Source organism: Rhyacophila brunnea, unplaced genomic scaffold (assembly GCF_057557595.1).
Source record: "Rhyacophila brunnea isolate RB1 unplaced genomic scaffold, BYU_Rbru_1.0 scaffold_21, whole genome shotgun sequence".
Lineage (NCBI taxonomy): Eukaryota > Metazoa > Arthropoda > Insecta > Trichoptera > Rhyacophilidae > Rhyacophila > Rhyacophila brunnea.
This window is the reverse complement of record NW_028232871.1, coordinates 15,624,785-15,644,467: the sequence shown is the minus strand read 5'-3', so window position 1 is coordinate 15,644,467 and position 19,683 is coordinate 15,624,785. Positions and strand designations below refer to the sequence as shown.

Sequence of the window (19,683 nt, the reverse complement as noted above, 5' to 3'; positions counted from 1 at the left end):
AGAAAACATGTCAATGAATATAGTATTAATAATACTAATAGAACAATAAACATAACATTAAATGGACGCATGTTGAATTTTTTTTTAACAAATTATGTATTGTTCTGCAAGCGTCGTTTGCACAGTTTTCGCTTCGCGTAGTCACGATCGTTTTAGACCGTGACCCAGCTGAAGTATAGCCTTAATGCTATTTGTATAAATAATTAAAACAAATATATTAACTATCAAAAAAAACGCACAATCCCGGGACCAATGCTCGTCAAATTGTAATCCCGAAATCCCGGGATCAAAATTTTGGGTCGGGATTGGGTTCCTCAGTCGTGACCATATGGTAGATATAATAGTTTTGACCATGAACTGACAGATGACAGCATTATTACAAAGTCTATATAGGTAAGTACCAAAAATGTTTAACGATCTACTCAAAATATTCAAAACAAGTCGCGTATGTTATTAAAATAGTAAACAATCGTTTGTAAGAAAGAAGAAATACACCACATGTGCTTTATGATTATTGTAGAACTTAAATTGGTTGTTAATTATATTTTCCGCATACGATGCTAATAAAACCTCTGTTCTACAAAGCATTTTCTTTTGTCAAAATTTCCTTTATTGCCCATTATAAGTGTACCTGGTGTACAATCTACATCTTTAATTAGGATTAATTTAAATATTTTTGTTCTGGCAATATTATGCCGCTCGCGAAAGTAATATTTTTTTCGAAACATTTAAAAATGGCGGTCGTAAAAGCCGTTACGCGAATATTAAAAAAAACAGCGCGCTATGTTAGGCAGTTGGGAATGGAAATTGTATACTTTTACCGCTCCTTGTTTAACATTGGGATTAAGACTATCGATCCATAATACGTATTAAAGTAATGCCTTTCTCTCGTGTCATTTCTGATAGGAAAGAAGAAGATTAAGAATAACAGTATGCCTATCTGCAAAAATATAAATTGAATACCTACAAGCGCATAAAAGTCACACCTTTGGTGACCTAAGGTGACCCGCCAACTCCACCATAAACAAAACTACTGCGAGTGAGTGACACAATCCACTCTACCCCACAAAACTCAACTTCATTCAAATATAGTCCACTCAAAACATCACCAATCAAATTTAACTTCAAATTAGCATTTTGCAGCATAAAATCTTTACGTTTTATGACCATAAGTGAGGGGTGCAAGACAGGTCAATGCACTCCCCAAAGACGTAGACATTTTTGGCGACGTTCTATGTATTTTGTATTCGAAATTTTATTTTTCTGTATAAAATTGTACTTAAGTATGTTTTTCTTTTAATTATTATTGTTATTAATTTATATATTCTCTTCCTCTCTCTTGTGAGGGCAATATTTGTTATAATGTAAATCTCATGTTGTGCACGTCTTGGATTTAGATTTGTTATGTCTACAATGTTTTGTTTTCTTAAATGAATAAATAAAAAAAATATATTAACAATCAAATCAGACGATAAGTAGGTAGGTACATATAGAAAATTGAAGCCAGCTACCATGTTGGTATTATATGGCCTTCCAATTATTTCAATTTTTAAGTTAAGAGGTTAATTGACTATACCTTATACTGCTGCACCGCTTGTCTCTCGTGCTCTCACCTCGCAGTCTACTCGAAACCGGTGCACTGATCCCTTCAGCCTCTTCATTCTCATCCAGCAGTGGTTCTTCGTCTTCCTCCTTATCTGGAGTCATATCATCTACTTCGTGCTCCTTCCCAGCTTCGTGACACTCGCACTTGCAATCTTCAGGATTCACATAAGTATACACGACATTAGTTTCATTGGAGACCTCTACATTGGTACGACTTGGGATAGTCTGTATTCTCTTCGGCAGTTTTCTTCTCTCAGGTATATCTTCGAAGTTAATCCATTGTGGCTTATTAATTGGTGCTCTCGGGGGTAAAGGAGGAGCTGGATCCGAATCAGACTCATGCCCCGTGGAACTTTTTCTTGGAACATTCGCAATACCTTGTTCAGCAAATTCAAACCAAGTCTTCGGACTAGATGCAGTCGAAATGCGTCGCGGGGATTTCGTTTTTTGCTTCGCTTTAGTCTTTTCTGGCGCTTCTTCTTTCGGTAGACTAATTTTTAATCTTTCCGCTTTCGTAGCGTCCGGGGTGTAGACTTCGTCGGAACAATACTCTTCTAAACAGCTAGGATTTATAGGAGTGGTCGATCGAGGTCGTTCAATTGGAAATGTCTTCATTTCGTAGCCCTGGCGCTGCTTGACAGGCACAATGGGCACGGCGACCGACCGCTCCTGCGGCAATGTCGTTGGCACGTAGGGGAGTTCATCGTCAAAAGAATCTTGTTGCAAGACCAGGCCTTTTCTTTCGTGATCAACAACTTCAGGTTCTGGAACGCCGGCTTTTTCCAGAGCCTGGAGTTGTTTTTTTCTCACAAAATCCAGCTCTGAGTCTCTTTCTGACTCTGAAGAGTCGTGGACCGGGTCATCGACTGAATTCCGCGGGCTCACGCTCTCAGATATAGCGGAATTTCGATAAGTCGTCTGAGGAGAGTCTTTAAAAGATTTTTCACTAGACATGAGAGATATTTCAGAATGCTTAGAATCCGTCATCTCAGATGAGTGAATACAGAATTCGTCAGTCGCAAATTTGGCCACTTCGACTTCTGCCTTTTTACTAGGGGCATCTGTTTTACAATCAACAGATGGAGATCTATTTGAAAATGCGTCTTCTATTCGTTTATCTCCAATCGGCATTTCTATCACGCTGTCTTCAGAGATTTGGCTTCGGTTTTCCGACATCTGGCTGGACTGACTGTCAGTCTTGGATAAGCTAAATTGCAAACTAAAAAGTTGATCCTTGCTCCCTACTTTTGTTGTAAAAATGATATGCTTTTTACTTTGATTACTGATTTTTTCTTCTTCTACAAACGGTTCAGGCTCCGAATCCGGTTCTGGCGTGCTCTCCACGGGCTCTGGCATCCTGTACTGCTCAACTATTTTAGGCGGCAATTCGATGGGTTTTATATTGTCAACTTGTTTCATTCTTTCTATTGATTTGGTTTTAATAACTGCTTTGGGCTGTTCAAATGTTTTTATTTGTTCAACTGGAGTTATTTTTTCAACCGTAACAGGATTTTCAACTACTATATTTTTTTCAATAGGTTTTTTTACCTCTGTTCTTCTTTCTATAACAACTTTTTCTTCGTGTCTTGAAATATCTGAAGAAGACGATACACTACCATTTGAAACTTTGTCAATTTTGGTTCCTTTCTTGGTTGAAATCTTGCTACATTGTCTATTTAATTCTTGCGCTTCTTTTGGAGACAATAAATCACATCGAACGAATTTATCTTCACTCGGAGAATGAAGCGGAATTCTGATGCTGCCATCAGGAAGAACGACTTGTTTAGAATTAGGGTCCCTCGTTTTACTTTGTTGTTTTTCTGCAACATTCGAAGATGGCTGACTTATTGACGGCCTACTTGAACTAGGAGCACTTACTGGTCGATCAATTTTTATTTGATTCAAATCCTCCTGCAGAGTAGATTTCCCCATTAATTTTTCTTTGTTCAAAATCTTCTCTTCTTCATCTGATGGTGTATGTAGTGGAATTCTTATAACTCCATCCACAGGAGTATCGTAGTACTTTAATCTTTCTTTCGCAGTTGATCTTAGATTCTGAACGCTTTTAGCTTCGGAGCTGTACTTATACTCCATATTGCTAATACCATCTAAATTAGGTAAACTTTCTCGAGCAACAGGAGACGCAGAAGCGCTTGACTTTCTTGGTTTAAATATTGCCAAAACAGACCCTTTAGGCTTGCTTCCCGAAGTAGGCGTAGTTGTACCAGATCTGTCTCTACTTTTACTTCTTGATCTTGAACTATGAATACTACCACTCGCATCTTTAATTAGACCCGTCAGGCCTTTCTTTTTAGACACAGAACCAGTGGGAGATTCTGGGCTAGCAATAGTTTCTCTTGACTTGAACAGAGAACAGAATGAAGATTTTCTAGACGTCGTCACTCCTGCTGGAGAAGGTGTTCTACTTCCAGGCTCTTTATCCTTTAAATGAATGCGTCTACCAGATCTTGGACTTGCAGTTGGAGTGGCATTCGGCGATTGACTTTTACTTTTTGAGCTGATTGAGGATTTTTGAGAATCACTACCATCTCCTGGATGTCGGCTAATTTTATTTAGACTATCCTCGCGTTTAACTAATTGTGAAAAATGTTGAGCACTTTTTTTAGAGTGGTCATTGAGATTCAATGACACTGGTTTCTGCACTGTTTCTTGCTGTTGCTGTGCCTCCTTCGATTGTTCGCTGTCTTCATCGTACATATGATCTGGTTTTAATTTTATTCTAATGTAATCAGTTTCCGAACCGCCCCCGCTTCTACTCGATCTCGCAGGTTGCTTACCACCAGCTGAATTTTTCCTATTCTGCTGCTTTATCTTAGTCGTCGGAACATTACTTTTGACCTGTAACTGTGATTCGGATTTCTTCTCAGGTTTATAACTTGATCCCAAAGTTGAGAGTGTTATAACTGGAGATGTGAGAGACTCCTTTCTGAGTTGTTCTTGTGATTGTCTTCTAATGGCTGCGGATTTTTGTTGAGCTGCCGTTGGAACCCGTGGTTTTTCAACAACACGAGCAGGTGGTACTTCAACAACTGCCGGAGGTATAACTGGTTCTTTTGCTTTTGCCACTACAACTCTCGTACCTTCGGCTACTATAGCTTCTCTTGGATCATGCTTCCGTGATAATAAAACTTCTTCCAGTACTTCATTGCGATGTTTATCATTACCAACTACACCAACTTCATTCTCAAGAGGTTTTGGTCCACAAAAAGATGTTTCGAGTAACATTTTATGAGGTGAAGGTGATCTTGATATTCCAGATATGACTGAAAGGCGACTTTGACCAGATATATGACTAACATTACTAACACCAGATATATGACTCATATTTGAATGTCCAGACGCATTTGAATGTCCAGATCCTTGACTTCCAATACTGGACAATCGACTAGTTCTACCTGATATCGAGAGCAGCACAATATCAGAGCATTGACTATCTTTTCTATGGTGATCTTCTTGCTTGAACATGAGAGGTGATTTTCTGGATGGTTGTTTAGATGTTTCTTTTTCAGCTGTGACAGTATTCGGTTCCAAAAATGCTAATTCTTCAGTGGATGATCTCAAATCTGCAGTTCCATCTTCTCGGAATCCTAATCCAAGCTTGGCACCTTCTCGATCTTTTTCGTTTTCACTCACGCCAAATATAGCATTTTCTGGAGAACTATCTCTTGAGTCATGATGGCTGGAACTCGACGCTCGTGAAATATCTATCCTAGGAGTGGAAGGTGTTTGGAGGTTTAACGTTGACGTGTGGTTACCGGGAGCTAGGTTTTCCATCGCAGCTGTGAGAATCTGGTGAGACTGACCGCCTTGAACAGATGTGTTGATGGCTGTTGTTGAGCCACTTATTGAAACGTCTTCTCTAATGTCCGGTAATCTTATCACAGGCTTTTCATCAGGACTGTCCTGCTGAAACCAAAAGAAAACGATGACATCAATAAACAAATATATTTTTTAAAGAAAAATAAACATTTACTGTTTGGCCCCAAAGACAAACATTTCCTATAGCGTATTTACATGACATATTATACAAAAAATATACAGATATATTTACAAAATTTACAAACATTTACATGCACCAATTAAGGATCATTGGGGAAACATTTACATTATAAACATTATATTATTCTATAAACAACAATAAATAGTTTACTTTGGAAATATTTAACAAAATAAATGCAACTAAATACAGAACTAATGTTATTAATCTGTTTTATTAATAAAATTAATAATCGTATTGCTGAGTTCCTAATTACCACAACATTCTGGATAATAAATCCATTTTAAACTCAGAAATATTTCGATCTTATTATAATTAAAATTATTCATAGTTTATAAATATTTCATTTACATGTTTTATCTAGTTTACGAAATTTTCTACTTTTTGTATCTGGTTCATACAAATATGGTGGCCGTTATCCCTTATTTCCTCACCTACCTTAAATCCTTATTTATTATTGTCACAAGACTAGACGACGAGCATTTACGGGTCATTAATCGACCGTGATTGAATAACAGTTAGTTAGCTTGAGTGACATCAAGAAAGCGGTCGCGTTGCGGGCTTCTAATAGCTTAGCCTTCGTTAACTACCGAGTGACTCAAAAGGCATATTTTTGACCTTCGTTGCGCTAAATCTGTTACGGTTTGAGTGAACAACGCGTCTATATCATCTATCCTGAACTTATCATCATCATTCATCAACCTCATATATGAGTGGTTCACAAGCATAGGTAGTGAACCAAGTCCATTCTGGTTATTTTTGAGTAAGCTGGTTCAAAGATAATATTTGAGTATTTCTTATTCTGTAAGGGTATAATTTTATTTCCCTTACATAATAACTTAAATGTACTCAAAATAAAACTTCAGAATTGCAATTATACCCTTACAGAATTAGAAATGCTCAAATATTATGTTTGAACATATCTTACTCAAAACCAGAATGGACTTGGTTCACTATGCTTGTGAACCACTCACCCATAAAAGTCCGTTTACCAGTTCGTGAGTGCGTGAACACCAAACCAGCCCCAGCGCGCGCCAGCCCTTTCAACTTAAAGGTCAGTGTCTGGCATCCTCTGCAAGCCCCCCTCTCTAGATCCGTAATCCACCAACCACCATCACCTTCAAATTACAGTCCACTGCGAAAAGCGCCACCAGTATCCATAGATACTATATCCGTGATATAGACTCCATAACTAGAGAGGTTTTGGCTTCTACCAAAAACTTTATCCATGCTGGTCGTTCCAGCGTAGCCATTTCCCGGTTCTTTTTACCAAGCATCTTCAAATCAGGTCTAGAAATTTGTACGTATGCAGTTGGCCGTATCACAGATCACAGTGAGCTGCTGTGTTGGAAATGGATTACCGTATAGTATTGAGATCGAATTCATATCTAAATGAAATACCTACTTAAAAATACGAGAGTTTTTGGTTTTCTTTGAGACAGTAGAAGTTGATTCAGTAATTTAACATTGTGATTTTTTTTTAAATATTGCCGGCTTTGGCTTTCATCTTTGCATCACAGATCTCTTCTTGGTCGTGCACTCATGGCTGAGAATCGTGACCACAATTAAATTTCGCCATCCTTTGAGCGACCAAGACTTTCCATCCTTCTCGATCTTCCGCTTCTCTCAGGGCAGAATGGATGGTGCCCCCAGTCAGCTCTTTCACTTGGTCGCTCCATCGCGCAGACCCTCTGCTTCGCCTTCCCTGGAGGCTACCCAAAACTACCAGTCTCTCCAGGTTGTCCGGTCCACACCTGACAATATGTCCAAAAAACTGCAGAATTCTTCTCAGACATATCGTCGAGAGCCGTTCCTTTATCTTCAGTCTCTGGATGATTGACTGGTTCATCAATACTAAACAGATAACTAAACTATTATTATTCTTCTTCTTCTTCCACAACACTCGATGCTCCACTCCTCACATGTTACGTAGTCGTCTAACAGCAACATCTCCATGGCACCCCTCTCAAAATTGTCTCTCAAGGGCAGTCACGATCTTCGCACGAATCCTTACCACCCTCTGAAAATCCATTGAGCATTTTTTGGAATGCAGGAGACACCAGGGAACTCATAAATAATGGGAACTGAAATATCTAACGAGTAAAGAGTAGCAGGTTGCCGATCTCGAGTAAGGAATAACCCGGGATAAGCTTAAACACGTGTCAAGAATCTGTCATACGTTGAATACTGACAACTGCTCTCGGTTTATGCAGTGAAGCTTATTTTTAACATTGGTGTGTTTATTACATACACTATTGCACGTGCATAATGCGTGTTTCATTTTCGTAGAACGCTCACACATTCAAAACTCTGCATCAAAATGTAGTGTATTGAATATTGCCTATCGGAGTTATATTTATTATCTGTTCTGTGGGAGTCACTCATTTTTTTTCAAATAAACTTAAATCTTAATAATTATGCATCCATTTTCCTTATTTATAAATGTTGCATGATTTGATGATTTAAATTTTAAATGATTAACGCGATCCATTTATTGTAAATCGTATTATCAAGTTTGTTACTTTATAAAATATGATATTGTCATCCTAAATACTTTATTTTAATGTGTGCCATTTAACAGTTCATCTATCAGTGTTTCCCAAAGTGTGATACGCGTACCGCCTGGGGTACGGGAAGAGTTTGGTAGGGGTACGCGTTGCACAGGGCTTTGGCTGCGCCTGATGCAAAAAGCATTAACACGAAATCAATATAACACAAGAAGGTTTAACTAGAAGGTTTATCTTTGAAGGCATGCGGAAGAAGAGCAATTTTTGAAATTAGCTCCAGACGAATTCTTGAAGAATAGATAATATAAGGAGGGTACTTAAACATCATTCTGGTTGCAAATGCAACATTCGTGTATCCGATTTTAACAGAGAAAGTCCTGAAATACATCGTACCTTTTCCAACTTCATAATATCTATATTAAGTTGCTTTTTCAGCATTATTTGTAGACATTAAGTCAAAAAAGGGAACAGGCTTTTGGATGTGGAACCACATCTCAGATTAAAATTAACAACCAGGGAACCAACTTATGATGATCTGTTTCCACATAAATAATTTCAAATTCTAATGGATTCAAGCTCTGTACTATTCCATTTAAGTCGTTTTTTGCGACCCGGGTGTCGCCTTTCGGCATCTTCAGGCGCCGTGTACACTCACCAAAGGTAAACACACACTGACAACAAACTCTCTTTACTCTAGCTTACATAATAAATTAATACAATAAAGTAGGTAAAAACTCCATTACCTACCTATCAAGTCAAAGGTTACAAAAAATACAATAAACAACTTATGAATAGTTGAAGTGTTAGTAAAAAACCTAATTAGTAAAAACCCTATCTTATAATAACAATACCCTCGATAGCATATTATAATAAATTTAAATTCAAATTCCATCAAGTACCTTCAGTCGATAGTATTAATATTATAAACAATTTCATTATGAATGAATTTTATTTTTCATTTATTATTATTTTGTTTATGTATCTACTAAAAAGAAAAAAATATATGCAATTTTTTTTTTGACGAGGGGTACTCAGTGTTATGAAAATTATAGGAGGGGTACACAGATGTCGAAAGTTTGGGAAACACTGATCTATGTGTATAAAATTTGAGTAATTTTAGGAACTTATATAGGTACGAAGCCAAACTGCTTTCATAAAGTCCAGCGAAGTCGTTACATTTATGAACACACAATGAGTCATTGTTGTCAAAACGACTGACTCGCCCGTCATTTTATCATCTCTATGGAAAAATAACCTCGGATTTACGAGGAAGAAATATTGCGTACACGATAAAGTCAAATTAAAAATTCTTTTGTATACAGCGGTATGACAAACTACGGAGGATTTTCAAGCAAGAGAAATTTATTATAGTAAATTATCGGTAACAAAGAAGAAAATTTTAGAGATAAATGTTATTTAATTATTATTTCCCACTCATCAGAGGGAGATTAGGAGGCCATCTATGGACTGAAACCGTATGTGGTTTAGATTTTTGTATACCATACTAAACTTATGATTTTTGTTCATGAAAATATATTTTCACTAATTTTTTATGTGTAAGTGTATGGTATAAACGGATACGATCAGATGCTTATAATATACTTTGTGGAAATATATTTCCATGACCAGAAAAGATAAGCTTAGTATAGCACACGGTTTCATTCCATGGATGGCCTATAGGTTTGTATTTTCCTCTCTCAAGAAAAACGTGTATTTTCCAAACACTGTTAAAGATACTATGTAGAAGAGTGGAGGTTGGCTGTTACGATCCGCCATTGATAGTGCTCACTAAACTTTGTCAGTCATACGTATTTGATTTCATTGAAATAAGACCACAATTTACAGATGGTGTTGGTTAGTTTTTATAATTAAATTAAACCCTGTGAAACCAAGCCATATTAGACAATACGTAGTAAAAAATACTCGTCCATCTATAAAATATCTAAAAATATGCTATTAAATCAAACATAACTTTGGATATTTTACAGATAGAATAATATTTTTATCTATTATAGTTTGATTAGGCATGGCCTAATGAATTTTGAAAAATGAAACAATAATGTGTGTAATATAACAAATAAATTATGAATGAAAAAGTGTGCATAATTTACTCGTATCGCCCAAAGTATACCAAAACTATTATGGTTTGGTTTAGGCAGGGCTTAATTGATTTTTAAAAACTGTAACACCACAGATAAATTGTAGTCTTAGTTCAATAAAAACTCATACGTATGACTGACAAAGTTTAATATGCACTATTTATGGCGGACCTTAACAGCATACCTCCACCTTTCGCCTTATATATTATATGAGAACCTTTTCAATAAAAATTATATAATTTCAAATACAAAACTATGCGAATCTGTCGATCACGTGGTCTTTTTTTATGTTTGTTTAATAATTTTAAATTAGGAATATTTTAGTAATACCATGTCGTATAATATACGATTACCATATTAATAGATTTATTTACTTTCCATTGCAACATATTTGTTATTGTAATAAAAACATGTTAAATTACTTGTGGTATATAATAATATTTTGTATGAAAAAAATCAAACTCGGTCAATCTCACTGAAATTAAAATGCCAAAAAATCTTTATTTTTCCTTATTTTTAGTTATATTTTTCTCAGAAGTGTTTTGAAATGATGTATGTTCAATTGAAGAATGTTAAATTCTTAAACCTTGTAAATTATTTGTTGAATTAAAAAAATGGTAAATTAAATTATTAGCAAGTAGTGCAAGTACGTAATAACTAAAATTTGGAGGGATCCTGATTTTGGTTAGTAATTAAGGTAATTTAAAATGATTTTATGAATGATTTAAAATGCAAAAACTAATTGCCAATAAGTAACGCAATTTACAAAACGCTTCTGAAAGCGTTGTAAGTAAAAATCATTGGTTATATTTTTCGCAATTAGATAAGACGCGGATAGCATAGTGGCCAGTGCACATGAGCGCGAATCACGAGGGGCATAGGTTCCGACCCTGCTGGGTCTTTTCTAGCGGATATATATTTCAAAATAAGTACATTCAATAAAAAATATTATATTGATTACAAAATGTCAATTTCGTACACCACTGGACCCTTTTGTCATATAATATTATCATGTTTCGTAATAGTGGCTCTTCAGTGATTATTATCCAAGTTTTAAGACCCTTGTTTGCTTTTTTCCTTGTACGTAGTCCACATAATATAAAATGTATGCCATTTTATGTAACCTTAAGATTAAATTCCATGAGAACAATATGTCAATATTGACTCCTTGACAATGTTTCCCTTCTCAACCAAATTCTTCAGGTTAACGACAACATGGCACTCGTGGCAGTAACATTTATATACTAGCAAAATATAATTCAATTTAAAAAGTATTTTGAATTACTCGTCCTTGGTACTCATAAAACGTTTGTTAACAAAACATTTCCGTTTTTCATTAACTAACTCCACAGCTCTACATTATTTCTATAGTACCGTCTCCTCTACAAAGGTTGAAAATCAACAAAGCGATCTCAACTTTTGATACTGATGACCAGAACAACGAGGTTGTACTCTTTTAACTGTGGAATATTCTGACTTATTACGGGAAATTAGTTATTCAAATCTTTACAAGCAATAATCTACCTAAATTACGTTAATTTACTTAATAAACGAGAATTCTTTGTCTCGAAGGCTGAAAAGTAACACTGAAGCCAGCTCCTTTTACATTATACGGTTTTAACCGTACGGAAAAAAATCTAACGGTAAAAATCCGAATCGGCAAGAAGTTCACGTTCTTATGTATTATGCACGGTTTTTTCCGTCACAAGCTCAGGTTTTGGTTGAGTGTTGTGCTGTCTGTACGATTTAAAACCGTCTAATGTGAAAGCGTGCAAAGCGGCCATCGGCCTGTTTTTAACCGTCAATGTGTAATGTGAAAAGAGCCATGCTCTTCTTGACGCCTCTAAAAGAATGTCGCCGTTCGATTTTTTGTCGTACGGTCAAAACCGTGTAATGTGAAAGGAGCTGGCTTCAGCGCATCGGCCGCTATCGACGGTTATCGAGGGTCGTTTATCATATGTTTGTATTGAGGTATTATAATTATCACAATAAATTAGCCGTCTAAACAGTCAAAACTGTCTATCTCACTCTAAAAGTTAGCACAACCAAGAGAGGTGCTGTTAAAATATAGCACTTATTGTAACAATTACAACTAACTTATTGTAGTGCTAATACTTCGATATAAAAACGTGAAAAAACTACCCTCAATCGCCACCGATAGCGGCCGATAGCAGTCTTGTGTATACAATAGATGCGCTAGTGTAGATGATTAGCACGAGCGAAGTTTTTAGTTGCCATATGGAAAGTATTGCTTGTACGAATAATACCGGTTTCCAACTCACTGACAAACCATGTTCTTAAATTCTTCATACATTTATTTACACGTTAAGTTGTAGGCAGTGATATTGTTTACCACACATCATGTGTCCAAAATATTCTAACTGTATTTCTTTTTAATATAATACCATTTAATTTCTTATCTTGTCTTTCAAAAATATTTAAACATAGTTCTATATAACCAAAACTCAAAAGGTATTGTTTGCATAATGCATCGTTTATTATAGTGAAACTCTAATTCTAATTTATTGATTTTACATAATATCATGAACATTATAAATTTTAAATTCAAAATGTCAACAACATTACACGAAAAAAACAAATAAAGTATTGAGTACGAGAAAGTACTCCGAGTACGGTAAGAACACCCTATTTAAAAAATGTATAAAACAACTTCTATCTAATACCCCGTTTACACGTGCATGGATTTACTGTTCACAGTAAGAAAATGTATGGATAAACCTGCAGTTGGCAAGATTGCATGCATGAATCAAACAACTTTGGAAGCTTCTGAATTTTAATTCGCAAGTAAAATCTGCGCCTGCCCAATAGAACAATAATGGCGAACCTGCTGGTAAAAAAACGAACTACTCATTTTGAGGTTAACCGATTTTCAATACGTCCTGTCAAATAGTACTATAAAATGACAACATCGCGTCTCGCTTACTCTTGAAGAATGAGATTGGAGAGACAGTCACCACTTTTACTTGTAAACAGTTATTGTCACGATAGTTAAAAATAAGCAGTATTGCCGATAGTAAATCCATGCACGTGTACAGGCGTTATAAAATTCTAAACTCACCGTCACGCAACTGGAATATATCAATATTGGAAACGATTTGCTTGAACACAGTTATTATCCTCTCAATTGGCATTACCGATGACAGGTTAGTTTTGCATCTTGTGAGAACAAATAGCTTATTCTAATGCCCATGCTTCCACTCTATACAGATAGACTTGCTTTTCCCTCCACCACTCGCCACGTCTCCATACCCGTTATGCAGGCGTATACCGTGGCGTAACGAACGATAGGCGCTGTTCAAATTTGTGCCAAAAGTGTCCCAGGAGCAACTTCCCAAGACCTTGGTTGGCGTGCACTAGAGTGTGCGGGATCCCTACTTTTATATAATGTATTACGGTCAATTCTCGATCAGAAAAGACCTTCTCGCCGTATAATACCGCAAATTTTTTAAAAGCTGGGAAATTTTCCCTCGTAGATACCAAGTCGCAATGGCCGACCGGTCCAACTGAGGGTCGGACCGACTTGAGAAGCTCTTCCCTTTCAACCGACATATGGGAACACTCCCAGAGGATGTGATCGGCATCCTGCAATTCGCCACAAAAGCAAGTTGGAGATTCTATTAGGCCAAGCTGACAGAGCTTGGAGGCAAAACCACCGTGTCCGGTTAAGAACTGAGAAGTCCAATGGTCTGGAGTCAATCTGGTTATCTCCATGCGCCACTTTATATTAGGCAAAAACAAATGCGTTTGTCTGCCCTTGGAAGAAGTGGTCCATCGCCCCTGACACGCACGCAGCGCCGTGTCATACGCCAGGTCGCGTACAATAACTTTTCGACAAGATAGACTGAAATAAAATAACAACTTATACTGAGATCTTAAATCAAAACATTGATACATAATAACTTCAAGTTAATGAATATCATACTGGATTGCCACATACGACATTTTTTTTTAGACTTTGGTCCAAATAATAATCCAATATGCTCTCATGGCGATATGGTGTTGGCATGTCGAATCTTTACGCACATATTTCCATTCGTATCTTACATTGCTTTTATATTAGGACTCTCGTTACTTGCGTCACAATATACTGGTTGGTGGCGGTAAATTATTATATAATGATTATTATCTAATATCAAATTCTTTTTAAGATTGATAACGTATTCTTCTTTCAAAAAATGGCGCTATAATTTTTTAAGGCGCCAAATGTTCCCGCCTTATTAAGACAAACATCGTTTTTACACTTTGTTGCCCGGCCTAATTATAATTACTTATAATTAAACGCCAAGTAATTTTACTTAATCACAGGGTAATTTTATTTATTACCAAGCATGGCTTTTGCCCTAATCTTTCCATAAAATTAACTTTGCTATTCATGTAACAAAATCCTTCACATTTCTTTGAACATGTCGTCAACGGAAACAAACCTTTTATATTATATAAGAAGAATAGTAAGTATTTCAATTACATAATGCCCTGTTATTATGTACTTGTAAATATAATAGAAGCATGTTGAAAGTTCTTCACTATCATTTTACAGTAAGGCCAGAGAATATTTTAGTAGTCACCGAGTAAGGAAAAATGGAGGTAAAAAATTTGTGCACTGAAATATATTTAAAAACTTACTGGGGGCAGCCCTCTGCTCTGAGAGAAGCAAAGGACGTGAAAGGTGTAGTAATCGAGTCTAAAGTGGTGATTATATTGCAATACATGTCGCGTACTGTCACGGCGACAAATTTAGTCTATGGTTTCATCATTTTGCAGAATCTTTTGAACTAACACGATCTCTGTAAATTCAATGATGGAGTAATCTATACAGAGTCTCTGTAAATTCAATAATATTTTGAACGGAAACCAACCCGCAGACCATAGATAATAGACAACATTCTTATAGAAAATATATTGTGCCAACCGCTAAAAATACAAAACATGCGATTTTGACATGATTCTAAAATGTGTAGACATGTAGAAAATGATAAAAAAACGTTCATTGAGTCATGCAGGTGTCGATGCAGTGCAGTACGGCGTGAGGTGACCTCATTGTTGATCTGGTGAATTCGGCAGATTTTGCTAACTGACAATGTTCGTTTAAAGATTCAAAATATACTACGGGACTTATTCTTAGGCAGGGCTCGAAATGGACCGGAACGCACCGGAGCGCCGTTCCGGTTCGTAAAATCTCAAAAATTATCGCTCCGTCTCGTGGGAATATTAATTTGACCGTCTGAGCTAGATATGTCATATAATAAAAAATCTAACAGACTTATTTTTATAAAATACATATTATACAATTAGATAACAACGTTAATATTTTCATAAAATTATCGAGCGCTCCGGTTCGTAAAATTTTCCATTTCGAGCGCTGTTCTTAGGTATGCTTACATACTATCTGTAATTTATAAGATATCTTTATTTTGCTACGTATTTCTTTCGACTTATACGAGGTATAAATGAGAACTCTGCCATTGTGAGCAGTGTTGGCCTGTGTCCCCCTGATAACTATCTTAGAAATAGAGAGCTTCAGTAGTTTATTCTGCCAAGGTACAGAACCAACTGCCCACTGGTAATGCCAATTGGGAGGGCGATAACTATGTTCAACCAAATTGCTTCGGGTGTTGATATACTCCACTTACGTGAAGGTGACTTTAGGTGGACGCTATTTTATAAATTCTTAAAATACGGTCTCCTTAGCAAACTCGGTGTACTTCTTTGAACTTCTATAGATTTATAATTGTATTTTCACTGCTTTTAATAGAAAATAATAGCGTCTTGGTACATATAGTATTGCTAAAACGTGTTGTGATGACTTCTCAAATACTGTATGTAATATTTATATGTTACTAACTATCTGGAAACACTTTCAGGTTTATTTCGGTTGAAAAATGAAAAAAGGCGTCATTTTCTCAGCGTGTGTTTCATTCAGAGCAAGATTCAATCGATTGAGCTAATGACAGTAATTTGTCATCCACTTTTTAGCGAAGAAAATATTTTAATAATAGGTTTATGTCAATAAACAACATTTATTAAAGTATGTATGTATACAGTGGAAATCGCAAAACTAATATTGGACACAATTTGTAGTACATTTCAAAAATTGATAGACTCCGTCACAAAGAACCAAGTATTTTTCCCAATGTCTTACTATTTTTTAAAATTACTAATAATGAGTAATATAACAACTCTTCTTAATGTAGATACGCAAAAATCCATAATTCTGACATTTGTGCTATACAGCCATACAGGAGCACAGGTAGCACGCACGCGTTAAACAAACGACATTTGGTCCTCACAGTATAGCCTTGACCTCCATGCGACTCCAAGTTGGTTGAATGCAGTCCCCGCCATACCCATACGGATTCTAAGATCACTAGAAATACCACCATCATCGGCAACCGTAGCACCTAAGTATTTGAAACTGGATACCAGCTCGTCAATATATACTTTTATACAATAACTACACATAAATAAATCGATCGCTACACTGCCAACAGAATCCGACATCATATGTTCACGTATGTATATAAATCAACAGTGATTTTTTTAAATACTAGACTAGATAGATTAATATTCAATTATTCATTCAAGCGAGAACGTGTTCAATTATTACTGATGCGTAGAGCTTAGCGCAGTGCCTACGGATTATAGATCTACGAGTAACTGCCTCTACGGTGAGGCGTAGACCTCAGGAATTATTCATTCGGCGTAGGCAGTATGCTCTGCGCGTAGACTCTGGACTATGTAAAGGTATCCATTAAATATGAGGTGGTGATTCATATTGAATGTTTTATCTATAATATAATATGTGTATTTAAAATTCAAATTTTTTTTGTTTGATTTCCTTTTTCTACTTAGTCCCATTAGCGACGATTATTAGCGACTGATTAGCGATGGACAAAACATCGAGAGCGTCGACAGCTTCAAATACCTGGGGGTACACATCACGCGAGATGGCATTTTGCAGAAAGAGCTCGCTATCCGAATGGGAATGGCTGGCTCAACATTCAACTCGATGAGGAATGTCTGGGACTCACGATTGTAATCGGTTAAAACCAATTGCGCCTATTCGACGCTTGCATTCTGACGGTGTTGCTTTACGGTAGCGAATCATGGCACCTTACGAAGGCTCAGAGCAACCGTATACTGAGCTTCGAAAACAGATGTTTGCGACGGATATTGGGTGTGCGGTTGCTTTTTGAGCAACGAGGAGATAATAAAACGCACCAAGCAGGTTGGACCTGGCTCGGCTACGTGCTGCGGGTGCCAGAAGAGAACCCCAACCTAGCTTGCCTGTTCTTCAAGCCGACCGAATTCCGGCGTTCTGGAAGGCCGTTAAATACTATCTATAGAATGTATACGGCGGAGCTACGGGATGCTGGTTTGATCTGGAATAAAGCAAGAAGACTGGCGAGCGACAGCGATTTTCGGAGGCGCCGCGTGGTGTCTATATGCTCCAACTAAAGAGCAAATATTGCCGAAGAAGAAGAAGACTAAGTCCCAACCGATATCTATATAATATAAAAATACAAAGTTTGTTTGTTGTAATTACATTTCCTGCCAATTCCAATTTTGATTTTTTACGACAGATCAAGATAAAATTTGTATGTATTAGTTTCGACTTTAATTTGATGTTCTTTTAATTGACTTAGATATCGAAATTATTTTCATGTTGACACTTTCTATGTCAAGATATTTTAATATTTAAGAATGTAACATGATTTTATTGAACATACATAATTTGAAAACACCTCATATATGATAACCACTACTAAAAACACAACGCCCAATGGGTTTGAACCCGCATTCATAAAATTCGCGTCCATGTACTTTATTAACTGATGTTTATTAAAGTTCAAAATGTTCAATTAAAGAATGTTACATTCTTAAATCGTGTGAAATATTCATTTAATGAAAAAAATAGTTTATTAAATTAATAGCAAGTGCATGCACGTTATTACTAAAATTCGGAGAGATCCTGACACCATTTAGTAATTAAGTTAATATTAATACTTTGATTGAAAACACAAAATCCGGCTGGCAAAAATAATATAAATACTATATAGGGATGGGATCTCGGAGAAATGTATAATATGCAACATAATCTCTAAATTTCTTCTTCTTTTTTTTCTTTCTTCTTTCAAAGTCTTCACGAAATACTAAACAAGAAAATAGCACAAGAACACTAAACAAAATTCTGGTCATTAAGAAAATTTAAGTAATAAATGGAGGAACATAATTAACTACCGACATCACTTTAAACTGTAACTGAACAAATTTTGAACATCGTAACCACAAATTCGAATATGTAAATAACTCAATGTAATTGTCTCGTTGAACCAACCTGTACGTAAAAGCATGTACAAGGTTTACAATAAATAAATTTAAATAATAATAATAATATAGATACTAGTGGGTTTTATTCACGTTTTGCCTTCTATCTCTAAATAAAGCAATATTAAAATTCCATTATCTCGAAAGGAAAATCGACCACACGCATGTTACATTTTTATGAACTGAAAATTTCATATGAACGGAAAAAGAACTTTGTATTGGGATATCGTACCAGGATACCTCGAATATTTTAGCACCTAAAGCGCGAAATATATTATGGTGCATGTCGCGAAGTATTGTGTGACGTCACAATAAGCTGCCGCTACGGGAAAAAAGTATATAATGTCGTTTTTTTTGTGTTTAAAATGTTATCGGATATGCTCCCATCCCTTAGCACATTTTGAGCCTTTATACGAACATTTTCACTTGGCATAATCTGCCGAAATCACCGAAACAACAATGAGGTCACCTCACGTTGAACCGTACTGCATCGATATCTTCATGACGTTTTGAACGTTTTTATCATATTTTACATGTCTACACATTTTTAGAATCATGTCAAAATCACGATTTTTATTTTTAGTATCTGGCACTATGTATTTTCGATAATAATAATATTGTCTATTATCTATGGTCTACAGCAGAGGGGGGCAAACTGCGGCCCGCGGGCCCCATGTGGCCCGCCGGGTATTTTTTGCGGCCCGCCATCATTAACTGTACTTCTGATTACGAATAACTTTTTTATAATTTAAAAAAAAATATTGACATAGACTAAAATTTGTTTAGCAATAGTACGCGATCCATTTTCAATAGATATTGATAGTGTACCGACAGAGCTACAACTTGAGATTATTGATCTGAAGTGTGACGCTGATTTAAGAAAATTGCATCGTCGTGAATAAATCTCCAAAGTTTACAATGCCCTTAATTCAGACAAATTGGACCAACTTATGCAAGAAAAATGTTTGTTATTTTTTGATCAACCTATATATGTGAACAAACATTTTCGATCATGAACCTCAATAAAAAAAATTTACGATCAAATATCTCCGATGCCCATTTACAAGCAGTTTTGAGAATATCAACTACAAAATTAACACCTTAATTT

At 36.0% G+C, this 19,683-nt stretch overlaps 1 protein-coding gene across 1 annotated transcript in view; it reads right to left on the bottom strand.

Annotated features, from left to right (window-relative positions):
- The window catches only part of LOC147070783 (uncharacterized), a 151,684-nt gene that overhangs the window by 19,071 nt on the left and 112,930 nt on the right, over positions 1-19,683 (bottom strand). The window contains exon 3 of the mRNA XM_085948798.1: positions 1,577-5,532. Coding sequence (XP_085804924.1) covers positions 1,577-5,532 — 3,956 coding nt within the window. The remainder of the gene's footprint in view (positions 1-1,576; positions 5,533-19,683) is intronic.